This window comes from Calidris pugnax, unplaced genomic scaffold (assembly GCF_001431845.1).
Source record: "Calidris pugnax isolate Ruff unplaced genomic scaffold, ASM143184v1 scaffold15, whole genome shotgun sequence".
Taxonomy (NCBI): domain Eukaryota; kingdom Metazoa; phylum Chordata; class Aves; order Charadriiformes; family Scolopacidae; genus Calidris; species Calidris pugnax.
The window spans coordinates 8,093,347-8,113,523 of record NW_015090774.1 but is presented as its reverse complement, the minus strand read 5'-3'; the positions used below and the strand labels follow the sequence as shown (position 1 = coordinate 8,113,523).

At 38.4% G+C, this 20,177-nt stretch overlaps 1 protein-coding gene across 1 annotated transcript in view; it reads right to left on the bottom strand.

Annotated features, from left to right (window-relative positions):
- TNKS (tankyrase, TRF1-interacting ankyrin-related ADP-ribose polymerase) overlaps positions 1–19,972 on the bottom strand; it is a 105,964-nt gene extending 85,992 nt beyond the window's left edge. Inside the window, exon 1 of the mRNA XM_014944177.1 lies at positions 19,780–19,972. Within this exon, the coding sequence (XP_014799663.1) occupies positions 19,780–19,972 (193 nt within the window). The remainder of the gene's footprint in view (positions 1–19,779) is intronic.
- Positions 19,973–20,177: the final 205 nt, after the last annotated feature.

The window sequence follows — 20,177 nt, the reverse complement described above, 5'->3', positions numbered from 1 at the left end:
CTCTTCAGTATTTTATATAATCTCACCCTGTAATAGAAACAGAAAGTACAGAAATAGCCACTTTATTAGGAGAGGAAGCACAAACTAAATTTCACCAGTATATAGAGTGGAGGGATGTTATTGTCTACTCAAGGCCAGCTCTTCTGACATGCTCAAGAGGGCCAACAGCAAAGTACACCGAGAGACTGTTTCAGAGCTGTCTCCTAGCACTAATAAACTTAATCTTATCCCAAGTTCTTCCATGATATACCTCCCCTCAGCACACCAGAACGATGTCTGACAGTACTTAGCTGCCTTTCCCTGCCCATTCTGATACAGTTCAGCATGCTTCCTGGAGCAACAATTAAGAGAGTAATGCTTCCAAACAGACTTTCTGCGATTCTGTGACACTGAACCACTTTTTACATTTCAATTCTCCAAACTGTAAAGTACAAAAAAGATAAATAAATCCATTAACTCTGATGGTAGGTTTAAACTAAACGTTAATAAATTACTCCCAGACCTCTCTCATTCTCCAGCAGTTTAAGTTAACTGTTAATCCCAAAAGCAAGTGACAACTAAGATGGAAGAAATGCGATCAAGCAGAATTGTTGATTTCAGGGCTTCTATTTAAGCAAACTTGTCTGAACAGACTGAAGGCAAATTCCAATTTAAACAGCATGGCCTGATGACACTTCCTTGCTTTAGCTATGAAGGATAAGCATTTTTCGGGTCAGCAATCAGAAAGCACAGTAAGATCATTGCATCAACAAAAGGGACAGGCTCAAAAGGAGAAGACATTTTTCAGAAGCCTTTCACAAATATATCATTGTAGATTATGCAGCATGCTGGCACGGATCTGATACAGCAGACTCATGCCAAAGAGTGTCTTTTACCTGCCCATGATGTTCTCAGAAGGACCACCTTGAGCAAGAGTTAGCTCACTTAAGTCTGATGAAAAAAATTGCCTCCAATTGTCTTGTAGCAAGCATTCAAATTGACTGGCTTGTGCACCTGGCCTGCAGAAAGGCTAAAATGCCAAAGGGAGGCAGAAAACCTACCTGTACAAATCTTCCTAGACTTAACACTTTTGAACATCTTTAAAGCAAGTTTACCAGACTGAATACATGATGCATTATATGATACTATTGACACGGGGTAAAAAAAAAGGAGTGACCTCTTGGTAAAAGCATGCTACTCTGCAGAAAGACGCAAAGTACACTAGCACAAAAGGAAAACACAAGCTGTAGCACCACCAAGACCTAGGAGATGGACCTGGAAAAGCATTTTCTTTTGGCAGTCTAGATGGTACTTTCAGAGGACAATTTGCTTGTTGGGTTTTGGCACACTGGTAACTATATATTAACTGGTCTGACGTCCACTGCAAATACACCAGTGTCTATCTCCCGCATTGGGATTCTCTTCTTGCACCAGAAAAAGCCACAGGTGGTTCCCTCTGTGCTTTCTGCATCACAGCACACACATTGTGAATGGCTCTATAGAGTCATTTCAAGATCCCTCTCCTGCTAATCCTGAAGACCAGAATGGACACAGAAAAGTCACAATAATAGAAAGGAAACTACATGCTTCCTAGGGATCTCCTATGCAGAAAGATGGAGTAGAGGGACATGTTAGAAGCATATCTGTGAACTTCTAAATAATTATTACTACGGCTGTGGTGCCAAAAATAAAAATAATTATTAGCTAAAGTACTAGCTCTGAAGCCTTTGGAAAATGTTAGAGACTTACTGGAGCAGGAAGAATGCCAATAAATAAAATTTCTGGCAAGTAGATACACAGCATGATGATCTCCTTACCCATTAAATGTAATAGTTAATATCCTCAGTTTTATTTGTATCTGCTCTATATGGAGGAGTAGATGCCGTTTTTAAAGTAGAAAGTGTTATCTTAATTAGCAGAATTCTTTTGTTTTAACATTACATAGGTTTTTGTTTAGATAAATATTAACCACCATTGCTGTTGCAATGCTAAATGAAATGTAGGTACATTTTAAAAATGCTTACCTGACTTGTAGCTGGTACTATAAAGCAAAATGCAATAGAAATTACTAAAATTCTCAGCAGTCAAATATACCAAAAGTGATAGCTGCTTTTAGTGCACGTGAACAAATTATTATTACATTCTGTGTTTTTGCAGAAGAGTTTTTCTTTGAGGAGCTGAAAGTTTATGCTATTTCTAACAACACAGTTCTCTAATTACAGCTAAAACTCTCAGGAAAATCTTATGAGTTACTGCAAAAGTGAGATATTTAAAATTTTTAGAGTAGTACATATTTCTTCCAAGAACAGGTATGGCTTGAGAAAATAGTATCATTACTCACATTCAGGAGTAATTCTTTTGAGGGTTCAAATCACAAATATTTAGATAATCTTTCACATCTAACTTCTCCAGGGGCAAATATTTTCCAGGAAAGATAACAATGTAAAACAGAAAATTCAATATCCCTGTTTTAAAAATGTTCCCAAAAAACTACATGTAAAATTCGAAGAGGCAAGTTGCACAGTTTTGAGCCAGGGGAGGCACATCCATTTTTACACTGCCCCCAGTTATGGTAAGAATTAATAAGAAGATAGCTATTTGCAAATTTAAGCTGTTTTACAGTGAGAAAGAGATTAAACTTTTCTTCACATAAACATGATTTCTATTTAAAAAAATAAAAAAAAAGACAACACAAACATGAAAGAAAACCAAAAGACTACACAAATACATGCTGGATAGAAGCAGAATGACTGATTTAATCACACCATGGACCCAAAGGGCTTTCTGGTATGGGCAAAGTTAAATAACTGAGATTAAACTCCAGATGGCTGTATTTCAAATTAGCCTGACGGCACTGTATGTATAATAGATGGTTACACAGTGGACATCAATCATTACAGCAGATGCTCATTTTTTGAGCTGAAGTTAACAATGCTTTTAACAAATCTGAGTCTCAACATGGCCAAAAGGAGACTTCATGTATCTGGCTTTCAAGATGCACTGGGTGCAGGTGTCAAGGTTTTGGTAGCAGGAGGTGCTGCTGGGGTGGCCTCTCTGAGAGAGGACCCTCATAGGGTTGCCCTGTGCTGGACTTGGCCACTTACAACTGGCTCCAACAGACCCAATGCTGGCCAAAGCTGAGCCCATCAGTGACACTGCTGGTGCCTCTGTGGTAACATCTTTAAGAAAGGGTAAAAATAAAAAAAAAAAAAATACCGGGCCAAGAGAGGCATGAGAAAATGTGAGAGGAACAGCCCTGCAGACACCCAGGTCAGAGGAGGAGAGGGAGGAGGTGCTCCTGATGCCAGAGCAGAGATTCCCCCTTGAGCCCATAGAGGACCACACCAGAGCAGATATCCACCTGATGCAGTGTGGATATGCCCTGAAGGAAACTGGAGCCCATGGAGAGCCCATAAAAGTAGGTTTTCTGGCAGCTGTGGCCCATGGGGGACCCATGTTGGAGCAGTTCTTGAAGAACTGCAGCCCATGGGAAGAACCCACATTGCAGAAGTTCATAAAGGACTGAAACCTGTAGAGAGGGTACTCACGCTGAAGTAGTGAACAAGTTACTAAGGAGATGACTAATAGGCCTTGGTCAATCTTTCAGATGTCCACAGAATCTTGATACACATTCCATGGCTTACATGTAAAGTAAGATGGGTGTACTGGACCAATCTAAGAATACCTCTCAAAAAGAAGCACACCCAGTTCTTTTAGCCTCCTTTTAACTTTAGGATTAGTGAACTCTTGAGATGTTTATTATCTACTACAACTCCATGAATAAAGCGTGAGACTCATTCTTCAAACAACTGGCAATACAAAGAGAAAAAAATTGTACATCTGTTAGTGCTGTGTAGGTTTTTCTCAGGTGTACATACTCGCATCTGTTTATTCCCAGGAAGACTCTTGGTTCACCATTTTGACAAACAACACAGAATATATTAATATATTTAATATTAATATCTTTAAGGTCCCTTCCAACTCTAACCATTCTATGATTCTATGAACTCCTTTACTGGTTAATATCATTATACAGGGCAGTACAGACTCTTTCAAATTGAGCAAAAGAACATCAGCTTCCTATGTTCAATGACTCCTTTCTCTGTTTTCAGTAGCATGGACAACAATGTTTCTCTCTACCAGAAATAAAGAATAAAGTTACTGGCTTTGTCTAAAGTAGTATTTTTCTGAAATTTCAAGATAACAGCACTGTCTAGTGTTTCTAAGTAAACCCACTGCTGCTTTGCTGTAAATAATATGCTCATCGCAACAGATACTTCATAAATCTCAGGCAAGCCCTGCATTGTTATCTTCTGGCTCGTCAGGTCTACCTGCCTTTTCCATGTGTCAACAAGTAAAATTGTCTGTAGAAGGCAAGAGAGGCACCTAATTTTTGGAGGCACCTTGTCCAGAAACAAGATGCATCAAGTAGAAATGTGAAAAGAGAATAGAAGGGAATAACCTCAGGGTCCTCCTGCCATTTCTAACGAAGTTAGGACTGTGGAAACAACAAAGGCACTGCAGGAAACTGAGGAAGGTGCAGGGGGAGAGACCTGGTGACAGGAACTTTGCTGTCAGTTTGCTGCTCGCATGGAGCCAACCACCCATGTCTTCCAAGGTCTGGAGCTTTGTAGAAACTGTATAAATTATAATTGACCTGAGGTTTTAATAAAGGAAGTTTCAGCTGATTTGTGGAGGTGGACCATAACTTCTATGGGTCAATTAAACACCAATACCATTTTATTTCTATTTCTAAAGACTTTGTCCAGACTTAACACAAACATAGTTGCCCTATGTCCTGTGGAGCCTAGGGCATCCCCGCCACACACCCAAGCTGTCCTAACTCTCTCAGCCACAGCTATATAGATTAGCACTTCCAAAGGAATAAGCTTGGGGATATGAAAACAATTTCTCAATGAAGTGCTAAAAGGAGACAGCTAAAACCAGCTTGGTCATTGACACAGTCCTCTTAACCCAGTAATGCATCTATACATGCATAGAAGCAAGGGAAATCAGAAGAGTAGAGAATTAACTCACAGGCTCTCTTCCAGGACCTTAAGAAGAGAGAAAAAGTATTTTGTGCTCCCTTTATCTACCTGATAAGTGAGGGGGTTGGTTTGTTTGTTTTTATTTTATAGAACAGTTCTTGTCCACTGAGATAGCTTGTGCTTCTCCCTGCTAATTTAGGCCCTAATTCTGCAACTTGCTTCTTGTGATCAATCCTTAAAGATCAAGCTTAGCTGATCTAATCACAGAATTTCTGCTGCCTCATGTCATCTCCAAAGTTGTTTAAAAGGACTAGTACATACAACAATGAAAAATACATGAGTCACGTATGGCCTAATAACTTTTATCACCCAAAGCAGCAGGATCTGTGGAGTCTGGAACAAAGCAGCAGAGAAATAAGCTTATTATCCACTAAGAAGCAAGCCTAATCTTAAAAAAAATTCAAACTAATAAGATATCAGGACACAGCCTACTTTTGTAATAAAGGAAATTATTAGACTATGTGAATCACAACAGAGGATAAATCCTCTTTTGTCCAATTTTTGGGCCTGTGAGCATTTCCAAGGAAAAGTAAAATGACACTAGCGTCTATATATCATATCTATAACAAATCTCAGCTATGCAGCTTCTAAGTTACCACTGAAAACTATTATTCTACTCCGAAAAAAAACATAGTTACCTTTGTGGAACAGGAATAGAAAAAGCATCATGGAAAACAGAGGTTTCAGATACTTACTAACTATTTATGAAAGATCATCAATAGCACAGACCACATACATTCATACTTTATGGTCTAGTGTTTTTTAATTCCAATTCTTTAAGTGTTACAACATAATTAAGTATGATTTATCAATGCATTTCCAAAGCACCAAAAGACTTCTGCTTAATTTATGTTATAGCTTGCCAGATGCATGAAAATTTTCCATTAACAATGTGGTAACCAATTCAAAATTTTATGTCTTGGTACAAGATGGACAATACATTAGCTATTATGTTAAAATTAGAAACTGTTCAATGCCACCAACCAAGTAGAGCACTTAATCATATAGTTCTGTTAAGCATAAGAACAGTCCCATTGCACTACAGGGAAAAATTATAAAACATATGATTAAATGCTACTAAATTAGGTAAAAATCACAAAGGAAAATGTAATTTAGAAAAATCTCTAAAGCATACTGGAAACAAACAGGCTTGTGAGACATGGAAGGCTGAATCTTTGTTGCTAGAGCTTCTCTTTCATGTATGAAAGAAGTATACAATAAAAGACCACAGCTGATGCATTTTCACAGGCATAGTTGACTTCTTACCTCCCAATGAGGTCCTGCTTTTTAAAATTGCCTCCAAAGTTATTAGAGGTTTAGCATAAGTCTTACCATAATGCTAATGATAAACTAAACTGTGAATCTTCACAACAGTCTGATTCAACCTAGTTTCAGAGAAAACTCCTTTAGCCCTGAGTCTCCACATAGTACATCCTCAACAGACCAACAATTGCCCTGACACACACTGAAATCCTTTTACCCTCCAGAAAAGCAGTAGAAAACAAACAAACTCTACAAAACAAACACCCCAAACAAAAAAACAGCAGTTAACCTCATCAGGTGGGCTTTGGATGAACAGGAAGGGACAAGAAAGAGCCCCCACACCTAGAAGAACCAACTCTAGTCATGAAATCAGAAGAAAAGAGCTGTTGAACTCCAAGAAGAAAAAGCAACAATGTTCATTTCTACAAAAGGGGACCAAAGATAAAGGCAGACAGTTAGAAGACAATATTGTTCTATGTCTCCCTTGTGCTGTGCAGTAAAGAGAAATCAACATAGGAAGATTTCCAAGGTTTGTGGTATGCCCTTGAATTATCAGAAGGTTCCTGCCAGTGCCACCCTGAAGAACCACACCCCCAAAGCAGAAGACTGCACTGCAGTGACTGCAGGAGGCTGTGGCAGAAAGCTGAAGAAGAAAGAGATCCCATGTTAACCCCAGAACTAAAGGCATTTGAACTGTGAACCCCCCATGTCTATGAGGAGCACCAAGACAGACACCTTGTAGCCAGGAAGTATGTTGGACAAAAAGGGCTGACTCAGACAGACACAGGACACTTGAAGGACAAGTCCTGCCTTCTCAAACCTGAGCACTACAGCTTCTTGAATAGCCATCAAGGATAGTGTTATGAAACTGTTATGAAACAGGACAGTAATGAAAACTCAACCATCACATTAAAGACATGCTCTCTACAGCTTGGAAATTTTAATTTAAATTTTTGAAGAGAAAAAACCCGACTGTGCTCTTTTCTCCACAAAGAAAATAAAAATAGCAAAAGGCAAAATAACGGGTCTGCCTGCTTATTACTCTGATGGGAAATACTGCTTTAACCTGCATTATTCCTTTGTACCGACGTATTATGCTTTTCCTAAAATAACTGCAGGAAAAAAAAAAATACTTTAAACAAGTAACTTGCTTTATTTTATAAAATCTGGAAGATGGCTTTGTCTACTCACAAGATGCAGACTACAACCACTGCCCTCAAGTCATCCATAGTACCCCAGAGCAGAACACCACCCAGTGCAACCTTCAACTCATGAGGCTTTCATCTTCCTTCCAGAGATGGTGAACACTGTGGTCCCACTTCAGCGAATAATGTTTAAAAAACCCAACTTAACCCCAGATCTTTCCTGGATTACAACCAGAGTGCTCAGCATCTGGCAGGATTGAGCCCTAAGGACATACGCAAGGAGAAATTAGCAATTTCAATTTAAATGCTAATACTTACTCTTCCCAGTGAAAATTGAAGTGTAACAAGTGATCTCTCCTCACACAGAAACAGCCTTGATTGTTATTTAATGATCACAACGAATAGTTAGAAAGCATGAAATGAAGCTAATAAATCTTCTGGTGAGCCTGAAATTTTCAGCAAACAAAAGTGCTCAAAGTTTTCAACAACAGTTCAGCCTGGTTTTCTCCATCTTAAACTAGACTTTCCATGTTATCCAGGTGACAGATCCACAAACTGGCCCCACACAAATTTAAAAACTGAAATGCCCAGCTACTTAAATAAATTTTTTAAGATTTTTTTAGTGCAACCTAAACAATCTAAAATACATCGTATTCTATGAAATTCATGTTCATGCATCAGAACTGTTCACCACAGGATCCGTTTGCCTTCCAGTGATAAATTAAGAAATAAGACAAATACTATAGAAGTAGTTTTCCTCCATTATTACTCCAGCCTCCTGGGACAATATAAACGCAGTTTGGTCTGTCTGGGTTTTAGAATATCTAAGCTATGTGCTGTTTTAGGTGAAGGTAGCTCAAGGACAGGTTTTGTTTGACAATTAAATAATTTTAAGAATTAAATAAACAATTTTATACTTTCTTTAAAAAAGGCATTGAGACTGGGGTGGGTTTTTCCCCCCTGGAAAAGGGAAAGATGAAACAGAAGCTCACAAGACTCTAAAGCCTGGGACTCCTGAATCTTAGCAGTCAATACTTACATGATTTGCGATACCTTGAATGAATTTGTCACCGCTGAAACGGCTACTTAGTTTAGTAGAAACTTACTGGTTTATTGAGAAACTTCTAACAGTAAAATACCTGTTCAGTGAGAAGCATCCATTCTAGAAGTCTCTTCATGCATCGATGGAAAACAACACTTCTGAAAGTAACTATCTAAGTATGATACTGTTGTTATCTAACACATGAGAATTGCCTCATTTTTGTTGATAATACAAGTGAGAATTTAAATTAAAATGCCCCCTGCACACTACATGCCCAGTATGAAACAAACTTTCTCCACAATTAAAAAGCATACGTAAAATACAACAGAAGCAATGCAGCTCTATTTCAATCTTATGTGCAGTGTACTCTTTAAGTAGAGATGCACCAAGCTTCCACATTCAGACTCCAAGTGGTGCTATATTCAACTGTAGAAGGACACATGGCATATTTCTAGAAAGAAAACTGAGTTTCTTACAGACTCAAACTATTCTTTGCGACCTGTCCAATAAGGAAGGTTACAGGTATTTGCTTTCTGTTACCTTCCTCCTGTTCCCTTCTCTCCTCACTTTACTGCCCCTTCAACAGAAGAAATGGGACGGATGGTCTCAGGGTCTAGACACCGGGCTGGTGTCAGGACCACAAAGACGAGCCCCATCAGACCTGTGGTGCTTGGCCTGTCAATATGAGCCAGCTGAAGTGATGGTAGAAGTTACATGATATCAAGTATAAGCTTCTTGCATCTCCTCATTCGCCCCTAGCAAGTTTTGTACAGCACAAGGAATTAACCCATGGCCACATGAAATATAAACTGCATCTGAGCCTGCTGAATCAGATCAATTCATCAAGTCTAGTCACTTCCATTTCCATTAAATATTTCGACAATTATAAAAGTCCCCAACGCCCTGAAATTAATTTTGAAAGACTTCAGGGTAGGTGGTCTAAGCTCAGAAGCACATGGAAGCAAAACAAGCTGCATCCAAGAAATATGACTCTCTTCAATATACTAATTGCAGACAGAGCTGGTAGTTATTCTGATAGCTGCTAGGAAACTAAAGGTTACTTAACAATTATGATTTAGAGACTAGTTTCCATCCTTCAGGCTGAAATTCTTGCATACCTCAGTGCAATTTTTAAAATGATACTAAAATAATTGCACCACATCTAAAAGATAAAGAGTGTTTGTGCTGTCCACTGAACTCATACATAATACTTTGTATATGAACAAAATATAGAACCTCTTCTAACTTCTCTGAGAAGAAATGTTAACATCTAGACATTTCAGAACATCATCCAAAGTCAGAAGAAACACCTAGTATGGCCAATCTGAAAACTCCAAGCGCATCTGTCTAAACTGTAGGTTGCTGAAGGCTGCAGCCTGGATTAGACAAGGGAAAAGTGAGAAGACACCTAGGCAAATGAGGGACAGGAGTAAAGGAGAATACTGGGCAAAGACTGAAAAAGGAGATGCTACAGCAGTCTATATTAAAACACTTTCCTCTCCAATATCTCGTTGACTTCCCGTGCAACTTGCATATATGTGCATTCTTCTATCATCATACCACCCATTCCCCCTTGCAGAATCCCTGATCCACTCTCTGCAAAATGCTGACCGATATTCAGTATACAAACAAGGAAGGATGGCACAACAAACTAAATCATAACTGTAGGACACCTGTTTTATTTACTGCATAAATGGGAAAGCACATAGGAACTGGTGGAAGCAGCAAAAGCAGCAGCAGAGTCCAGTGCACAGCCCTGTGCAGTTTGTGATGAGCCTCCCAAGGTGAAATGGGATATCTGAGACAAACACACGTGATGCTCTTCAAACCCCGCTACAGGAGTGGCACCACCAGCAAATGCCAAGACAAAACCTGAAGCATGGAAGTTTAAAAAAGCTGCAAATAAACCCACAAAGAACTGTCACAATTTCAAGTATAAATTGTCTGATCTAAAAAGAATTTTCAAACGTACTGTTAAAAATGGATTTCCTACTAAGTGAGAGCAATCACAATCTTAAATCCTAGGTTAATGAAGCCACAGGGACTTGAGAACTATCAGAATGGTTTTCAAAGAAATAGAAGCTACGCAACCAATAGGTGAAGGCACTAAATACATTTGTACAAAAATTATTTTAGACATTTAATGCCTCATAAGGAAATAGTGGAAGCAAAAAGTAATTTTATTTCTCCTTTCTAAACATTGCCCTAAAAACCACTTGATCATTTAAATTAACAAAATATAACTCAGGAACCCAAGTCCCTGAGTATTAACTACTTTTAAAAGTCTTATCCTTGAAGTTAAATCATATCTAGCCTGTGTGTAGTGCAATTAAAGGGAATAAAATGGCTCTGACCCAGCCAAGTGCCTTGCACCATAGAGAACTCGGGATGTGCCCCATGCCTGGCACTCAGCAAGGCAGGAGCACTTCTCAGCTGGCAAGAACAAGCCCAGTCCCACCACAGCAGAACTGGTGCAGCAGCTCTGTACAGAAAGTGTGCCCAACACAGCCGCAGCGCTCGGCAGCAATGTGACCAAACCAAGAGCTTTTGGAAGGACCTACTTGTCCTTCCAAAAATAAGTAAGTAAGGGCTTGCAAGCAGGACATCAGAACCATGCTTCTTACTGAGATTATTCCAGTGCGACCTTTCAGGCCACATGCACCTGGCTAGGTTAGTTATTTTAAAAGAAACAAATTCTTTAAAATAAAATAATTCCAAAGTTCGCATTCTCCTTCAGACTCAAAAGCAGCTCCTGCGGGAATAAAGTCAGGAAAAATAAAAAGCGACTAGCATAAAAGAAGGAGGTTAGAAAGCTACAATTAGCAACCTGAAACATAACACAATCTCTTCACGGTATTGAAATTCTTTTGAAATCTGGGCATTTATTTAACACTCTCAAAGGAGTTCTTTTGCTAGCTCAAGAAAATGAGAATGGAAGTCATATCAGAAACTGCCTGAGAACATGTAGGTGCAGGGAGGATAAGAAGAATGAGATGTAGATTCAGGAAGCTAGCTGGACAGAGAAGCTGAAGATACCATTATCTTCATCCATAATCCATCCATTCAATTCTTCACCCATAATCACAGATCCCAGATGAAGAATTTAGAAGACAAAGGAAAAAAATAAAACCCAAACCTACAGGCCTAGTCAGAGACAGAGTAAAGGATGGAGATCTCAAATATGGGGTGCACACGTGTATCCATGTGAATGTGTTGGCAGGATGCAGGGACCAAGATAAAAGGCTTAAGAAGGATAAGCCTGTGTCCTGGAACTGGGACCAGAAGTTGGATAGCATTAGACAGAGCAGATAAGACTACCGCACAAAACAGCTGCATGAGCTGGTATCATCACGTTTATATATAAAGAATGAGGAAAACAGTCTGTTACTTCTACCACACACTACCTTTTCTGCAGTGCTTCTTTGCCTGGGAGGCAGTAAAGTAACATGAGGCACTTCAAACCTACATGCTTTATAGCAGGATGCAATGAATCTTCACTCAATTGCTACCAGAGAGGAAGTAGAACAGCAAAAACCCACTGTTCTTCAGTATGTTAGAATGACACTGCAAGACCAAGTGGAAATACTGGTCAAAATCAAGAAGAAAATTCTCTTTCCAAAGGAAGTATTTAGCTCCCTTAACCATAAATGCAAGCCTTTTTTCTTGTCTTGCACCATTGACTCTTCCTTTCAGCTTTTGAGGCAAATGAAGCAGGACCCGTATGGACAACGTTGTCCTTCACTGTGCAGCCCTGATTCCTCCCCAGCACACAGCCATCCCTCCTGCTGAATGAGGCAGTGGGGTACAGCAAGCAGCCTTGTAAGCAGAGTCTGCGTCCTAATATGTGCATAAAAGGATAAAATTAAGATTGTCTGCCTCTCCCACTTCCTAGTCAGTATTTTCCTTACACAACATTAACATTCTTTCAGATTCATCTGTTCAGCCCAGCAAAAATAGTCTTAAATGTTTTGTCTACACATTCACAGAATCCACAGATTTAATAGTTAAGAGTGGCTCATCGCTTTCAAAATTTAAACACTGCTTCACTTTCAGAAGAAAACAGTCCAAGTATGAAAAACTGCTCTTGAAGTTACAGTACAAGAGATAAAAGCAATGGGAACTTTTCAGGAATTATCTAGCTAGCTAAAGTTTATTTTCAAGAAAGTTCCATGCTTGCTTACAGGCTAGATTATAGATTAGAATCAAAGATAACACACAAAAATGACATTAAAATAGTTACAACTGTCTATCTAACATGGATATCCTACTTACAAACCAAACAAGAAGTTCTGTCATATAACATTCTTCATTCATTTCTTACCACTTCACCCTGGCTTACTATCACATGCAGTATAGAGCATGAAAAGGCCATTTTGATACAACAATCCAGAAAAGTTATCCACGAACAACGGAAAAATAAAGTAGAGGTCAAAGTAGTATTTGGTCTCAGGAATGACAGAAATTGCTATTAATAACCATAAATGTACAACACAGACTAAGCAAAAAAAAAAAGTCAATAAACAAATCCTAAATTTAACAACAAACAAAATTATCTAATCAACATTTACAGAAGAAGAAAAAATTCCATGAAGTATAAGATTGGTCAGTGCTCAAGACAAAAAGGCAAAAAGATAATGAGTGCTCTGATGCACTATGGAAATATAAACACTTCTTACATGTTTCTGCAATTATTTTTCCTCAGGCAGCATGGAAAACACATTTTAGGCTCTTTACTTACAAGGTTTAGAGATCTCATTTGTTATTCTGTCCATTTGAATAACAACAAATCTTAGGAAGAAAAGCATCTTTTGAGTTTGGTGTTGTTAAACGTCAGTGTGTAGTATAGGCTAAATAAATTTGTGTACATTGCGTTGCTGAAAGCTTTCAAAGCATTGAAAACCCTATACAATAGCAGAGCTGAGAAATGGAGAACTGAAAGACTGCACTTAGGTGCTTTGTGAAAGCTTTGAAAGAATAATTTGTTCCTTTGACAAGTTAAGAGTTTGATTCCACGTGAAGAGCTCTTACTCAATATTCCTAAATGGATATCACAGTAAAAAGGAAAGCCAAAAGAGTGAAAAATCTGGCAGAGGGGGTGGTGTATATCCATTCCACACTTTTTGTAAGAGCACCAATCCTGAATTGCACAGTGCCCCTTCTGGTTTGACCACCTACACAACAGACTACAGACTTTTAGCTCCTTGCCTAAATAGAGGATACGAATAAGAAGAAAAAGTTGTCTGATCAAGCCAGAAAGCCACATTCTAAAGAAGCTTCAAGACACACAACCAAGTTTAAACGAAAGATGAGGATGATAGTACTTATCTCTAAAATAGGGAGTGTGGGAAAGAGAGGATAAGCTCACATTATCCTAAAACTAGGCCCTCTGAAACAAGAGCACCCAGAGCATTAAGACACGGAAATGGAAAACTTAGGCAGCAGAACATACGTACTAGGTCACATAAAGCCTTGCACAAGTCCTTTCAGTAAGAGATTAAAGATGTTATGTAGTCATGGCATCAGAACCAAAGTACTTCCAAGGATCAGATACTTAAAAACAGGACTAACTTATTTCCTTTATGACAAAATACACTGGAACTTGTTTTAAATAATCTAGCACATTGAAGGAAACATTTTAATTATTCAATTACCAGAGAAAGCTGAAGAAATTAGAAGGACCTAAGACAAACTGAGGGAATGGGCAATAAAATGGGTAGACTAAAGTAGTGCTGACAAATTAAAACAACAAACACTGCATGCATAATATAAATCATCTGGAATTCTACTGCAATCAAAGCCACAAATTTAAGAATTCAGAATTACTTTAGAGGCTCCCATAAAACATTTAGCTCTTCTGCAATCAGAGAGATAATAAAAAACAAGCTTAGTCTGAATAAAACCTGGAATAAAAAAAATGTCATGAAAGCTACTAAATCATCACTACAGATGTCGACTGGACACTACTAGAGCACAGTGCTCAAATCAAGATATTCTATCTTGAAATAATAATGCGGTGCTGGAGGGTGGAAAGAGAATGGGTGGTCCAGGCAGTATCACCACAGCGCAACTTCATTTTTACTGAAGTGAAACGTCGTACGTAGAGAGTTTAAAGAACACAGACTGCTCTTCTTGAAGAAGAAACGTAACAGAAGAGCACATGAGGTATGGCATGGCATTTAGAACAAAGAGAGGACTGTTTCTTCCTCTTTCTTCTCAATGTGAAAACAAGGAAGTGTGAAATGAAATGGAAATGTGACCGTGCCAGAACTGAGAAGGGAAGGCATTTCACTCCTGGCCGGCCAAGTAACCTTTGCACTTCCTTCAAAGAGGAAAGTGGGAACCAGACCACACACTAGATGAGATTTTTTAGAATTATATATTTACAAATATAACGAAGTAGTCACAATTATGATGTTCTCTGAAAACAGCAGACAAGATTTATATAATCATCTAGTTAGACCTTCTAGATGAGAGCCATCTAAATGGTAGACTTTCCATTATGTCTCTGCCACAAGTACATTTTGCCCACATCTTTCCAAAGATTGTAAGAGCAACTATAAGATTCCTACCTGAATGCTAAACAAACAACAGCCACAAAAACATACATTCAAAGCACATGTGAGTGCCGGAAAAGGCCTTTCAGACCTCTTGCTTCAAGATGTATGCTGACAGCCCATAACAAATAAGATGAAAATTTTCTGCAGGGCAAGGATATCCCTTAATTGCTGGGTTTCTTCCACTTTTCTCTAAGGCAGCAGAGCTGGGTGTCACCCTCAGAAAGGATAACGACCCAGATAAAAGGATAGCCCAAACCATCCTAGCAGCACCTGCCCTCCTTACCCTTAAAGTGCTTCTCCTTTTGCATTAACACTTATTATACCATTTCTTAAAGACAGAAGCTACACCTTGTGCAAATAATCTGATTTCAGAGTACACTATGTAAGAATTAGATCAATAAAATGAAAGCTGGAAGAGGTGGGTATCTCCCAAAATGAAGTGCTAGTGTCCATCCAGAATGCCTTCAAAATCCTAAGAGTAGCTGAAAGGAATCACCACCAACCCAGAAGGATTTGAGGCGGTCAGGTTGTAAAGATGCCACAGTGAGACTAAAACTAACCCAAATTAAAATTATTTCTTCTCTTCCTGCTAATTTTAAAATGGATGAATTGTACCTAAGACCCATTTTCCATTCTCTAAAGTTCAGTAAACTTTTTGTAGTGAAATACCAGATTTTTCCCTTCCTTGCAGGCAAATTATGCCTAGATGACAGTTCACTTTTAAAAAAATTGTGCAAATATATTTCAATAAATGGACTACACTCCCCACTTAAATTAAAAAGGTGGCATGACAAATAGATGAAAACATGAATCCTCATTAACACTTCTGGTAACCTTAGCCCAGCTGTGCTTTCACTCATCAAGCTGTCCTTCACATCCGCAAGCAGAAGTGAGAAACGCTCAATACAACCTACACACTTTGTAAAAGACATTATTTCCACAGTAAGTAGGAAGATCAGAGTCTTGTTTAACTTTGAAAATTTATTCTATTAACACACAAGACATTATTTTGTACCCAAGAAATCTTCCTTCAATCTGAAGAAGCAGCAGTTTCCAAATTTTTTTCATTTTGACTTGTTTCAAGGGAGTAATCCTTGCAACAAACCAAAACCAACATTACCAAACAGTGGCATGGAGTAGTCAAGAACATATTATACAACCAAAGTGCCTTCAGCTTCTACTAACAGCTTTGGAAACCGCTCAAGTACAAAGAACAACCATTCACACAGAGAAAGCATTCTAAATAGTAGATAATATGGGGAAGTGACAAAAAAGCATCACCGTACGAAAAATGAAAATAAATCATTCACATAAATCATTAACAACATTGTTGGCTCTTCATATACTGCACAGGAACGATATAAAAGTATATTAATGTTTAAAGAGGCAATAAGCAGCACAAGAGAATAATGAAGACTAATATGACTTGTAGTGCAAAAGCTCCCAAAGGCCCTGTTCTGGATGGGAGTCCCACAGCACTGTGTACAGCAACAAAGAAACTACACACCCCAAAGGCAATTAAGCTAAAATAAAATTAACTTGGATATTAATCTGATGTGTCTAATGGCTCTGTTTTTTAGATGTACTATGTTTTTGGAGTCTGCACTACCACTTCAATCTAGAGAAAAAGGGGATTACACTCCGCTTCCGACAACCTGATTCAGGAACATTAAGGGATGCTAAGGAAGGAAAAAAAAAAAATCACCCTCTAAATCTCAATTATTAAGTGCTTGGCTCACAGAAATGCTGCTTATCCTGCAGAAGGGGAAAAAAAAAGATTTTTTTTATTTTTAAGTAGTAAATAGCAGATTCCCCAATTCTGTAACTTCTTTTTCCCCTTTTTCCTTTTTTTCTTTTTTGAAGAAGCTGGAATTTAGTGTTTAATGTCTATAAAATTCACCTTCATCTACAAAGAATTTTCCAAGTCCATTTCCATCAAAATATTAGCCTTTCATTTGCATTATGCATCCTTTATAAAACTTTTTTATTTTTTAGGAGAACGTTGCAAGAAAATGGCTGGAAGTCATCCCAGAAGCTACTGCGTTATATTTCCTCACTGTAATTCAGGAGAAAAAGATACTGTACTTTATTCTAGACTGGGAGACAGAAAAGAACAAATCATTGTGGATTCAGCATTTGCTGCCAGAACACCAGAAACGCTTTCTACACAGCAGGAACATGGTTTTTAAAAAACACATCCAGAATTATTTGTCCAATTGAAAAGATTTAATCAATTACCAACAAGTTTTCACTTTTGCTAAGTTGGAGGTCAAAGAGAGACTATAATCACAGTTTATTTGTAAAGTGATTAACATCAGTGCATGAACTTATGCAAATACTTGGTGAAAAAAGGTAGCAAGAGGAACCTTGCTCTCCAACAATCAATACAGCAGCAATGTGGGAAAGCCTATTATTGTCATAGACAGTGATAGAAAGAGGAATCCAAAATAACATCATGAGAACAGCCTTGATGACCATTCTGTTTAGAGATGGAAATACGGTAACAATTACCAATTGTACTTTCAGAATCACTCCACTTTTAAAAGCTCTAAACATGAACATACCTAAAACCCAGCATTCAACATTAAATACTGAAAATTAAGTTAATACATCCTACTCAACCTTAATCCAGTAATACCTTTAAGTCCTGATGCACCTAATTGCAAAGCATTGCTGTAGCTAAAGATTATCCCAAGCCAGATAGATCCTAAGAAATCCCTTAAGCCCCCTTCTTCCAGAGGGATGAAGCAAGACCTGAAGGTAACAACATATGGAAAATGCATGAGAAAGTAGCAGCCTAACAGAGATACTAGAAAGCAGGGCAGCATCCAGAAAAATTAAGCTCTTAATAGAAAGCTTCCATTTAAACTGCATTCAGTGTCGGCTTTTTCAGTTATTGTGACTCATGCAGCAGCTAAAGCCTGAATCAAACCCTGTTTACACAGCTTGGAGCTCAGGTGCACAGCACAGAGAGCCCAGCGTAGCCAAGAGCCACCTTGAGGACAAAGCTGATAAAACCAAAAGCTGATTTTCTTGCTAGGAAGAATAAACCCATAGAAAAATCATGTCTTTTTACGAACAACAAAACATCTAAACAGCAGCAGAAGTGGCTCCGTGCAGCGTGTTTATATGCACAACCTGGTAGCATCCTTGGGTCGCAACATCACTGGATGCTGGTGTGCGAAGCATCAGGGGTGAGGCCAGGGACACAGGGCTCTTGCCACACTCGACAGGACACTCGAGGCTGCTTCTAACCCACCTCCACTTGTTTGCTATCACACACTGCTCTCTCCATTGCCTAGAGCACAATGTGGTGATCTAGTGCACAGAGAACTCAGCGGAGCAAATGCAACGTCACCGACACAGACCTTCTTAAGTCTTTTACTATCCTCTGAAATTGATCTTTGAGCATAGCCTGAAGAGCAGCTCAGAGCCTGGAACCCCCAACACGTACGTATACCAAATTCCCTCCAACCAAATGCCTAATATCCATTAACACCTTTGAGATACCTTGACTCCCTGGTGCTCTTTGCATCCTCAGCAACTGTACCCATTAACAGCCAAAAGTCAGATTAACCTGCTTAGCACAGCTAACATTAGTGTTAACACTGTAGAAACGTGTTTAAATTTGACACTGAGTAATTAAACTAAATCATATGTATTTAAAGTGCATTGTTCCAAAGGCACTCTGAAATCACTGCAGAGCTGTAGATAATTATGTATAGCAGTCAGCGCACTGGAAAAAGAAGATGAGGAAATGTTCCTGACAAAGTGAAGGGAGCTGGTGTGCTCTGAACATAATCTGAAAAAATAATACGGGTGTTGCATAGCACATAACCTATAAATTAAGCTGTCAATAAAGAGAGAGAGAGAGAATAGGGGAAATAAAGGTGAAAGAAGAAAAATAGCTATTTCTTCAAATGAAGCTCAGCTGCTGAATCCCTTTCTATAAATTTATTTGTATATATTTTAAAATCCAAGATTACTTTGTTCTAAACATTTTTTCCTAGATGTCAAAATCAGCACAGAGGACCATGTATTTCTTGATACTGATTTGACAGGCTACTATATTATACTTTTTATGCTTACTGGTATGCTACAACACTTAATTTAGAAAAAACCCAAAGCTGTGTAAAAACAAAGTTGTATCTGTAGAATATTTTCACGAAACATATTGTTTGGCAGCTAATAGCCCCTAAAAAGGAAAAAAAATGGTGGGTGAGTAATAGTTCTACCGAAAATGAGTAATGAGGAAGAGGAAGGAAAGGGTAGCATGTGAATCTGCAGCAAAATATAACGTAACTATTGATCTCTGCAATTGGTAGCAGGTTGTCTTTCAGATCACAGGTACTTTTATAGTTATACAAACGTCCTTGCTTGCTCAACAGTGAAGGTCTTAAAACAATTGACCTGATTTTTTTTTCTATTTTTTTTGCAGGGATTGGGGGCTGCTATTCAATCTGTACATTGGATAGCAATTACCAAGAAAAAAAAACATAGAAACAAGGAATAATAAATGATGTTATAACAGAAAATTACAGCATTAGCATAAGTTGAATAAGCAAACTTACAGCAGCGCAGCAGATTAATAACAGTTACATCAACATAAAATGTGGCAAAAGACAGTTTTAAAAATGCTCTTACACAACAGAAAATTCAAAAAAGGCAGAAGGCTCTTATGATGCTGAACTTATAGAGACAAAATGAACTATCGGTAATGCTGCCGAGAGATGTATGCATCTTACCCGTGAGTACAGCTTTTGCTGAAGGGTCTGCCAGATCCAGCGCAGATTTCCCATCGGTGTTCCGAATGTTTGGATCAGCTCCGTGCTGCAGCAGCACTGTGCAGGGAAAGCAGAAACAGTATCTTACCTCAGGGATACACAGATTATTTACTGTTAAGTGTCTCCTTGGCATCATGTAGGCATAAACACACATTGCACAATTTTCTTTATTTTTCCTTCTGGTTTTTTTTTTTAGCTGACTCTGGGATATGGTTTTGCACTCTTGCATTATTTCAGCAGACAATGGTGAAGCTGCCATTATAGGCAGACAAGTACAGAAATAATCACAATCAGCTAAAATATGAAGTGTGCTCATGCCAAAATAGAATCATTGAACAAATATATTAGTCCTTCTGTTT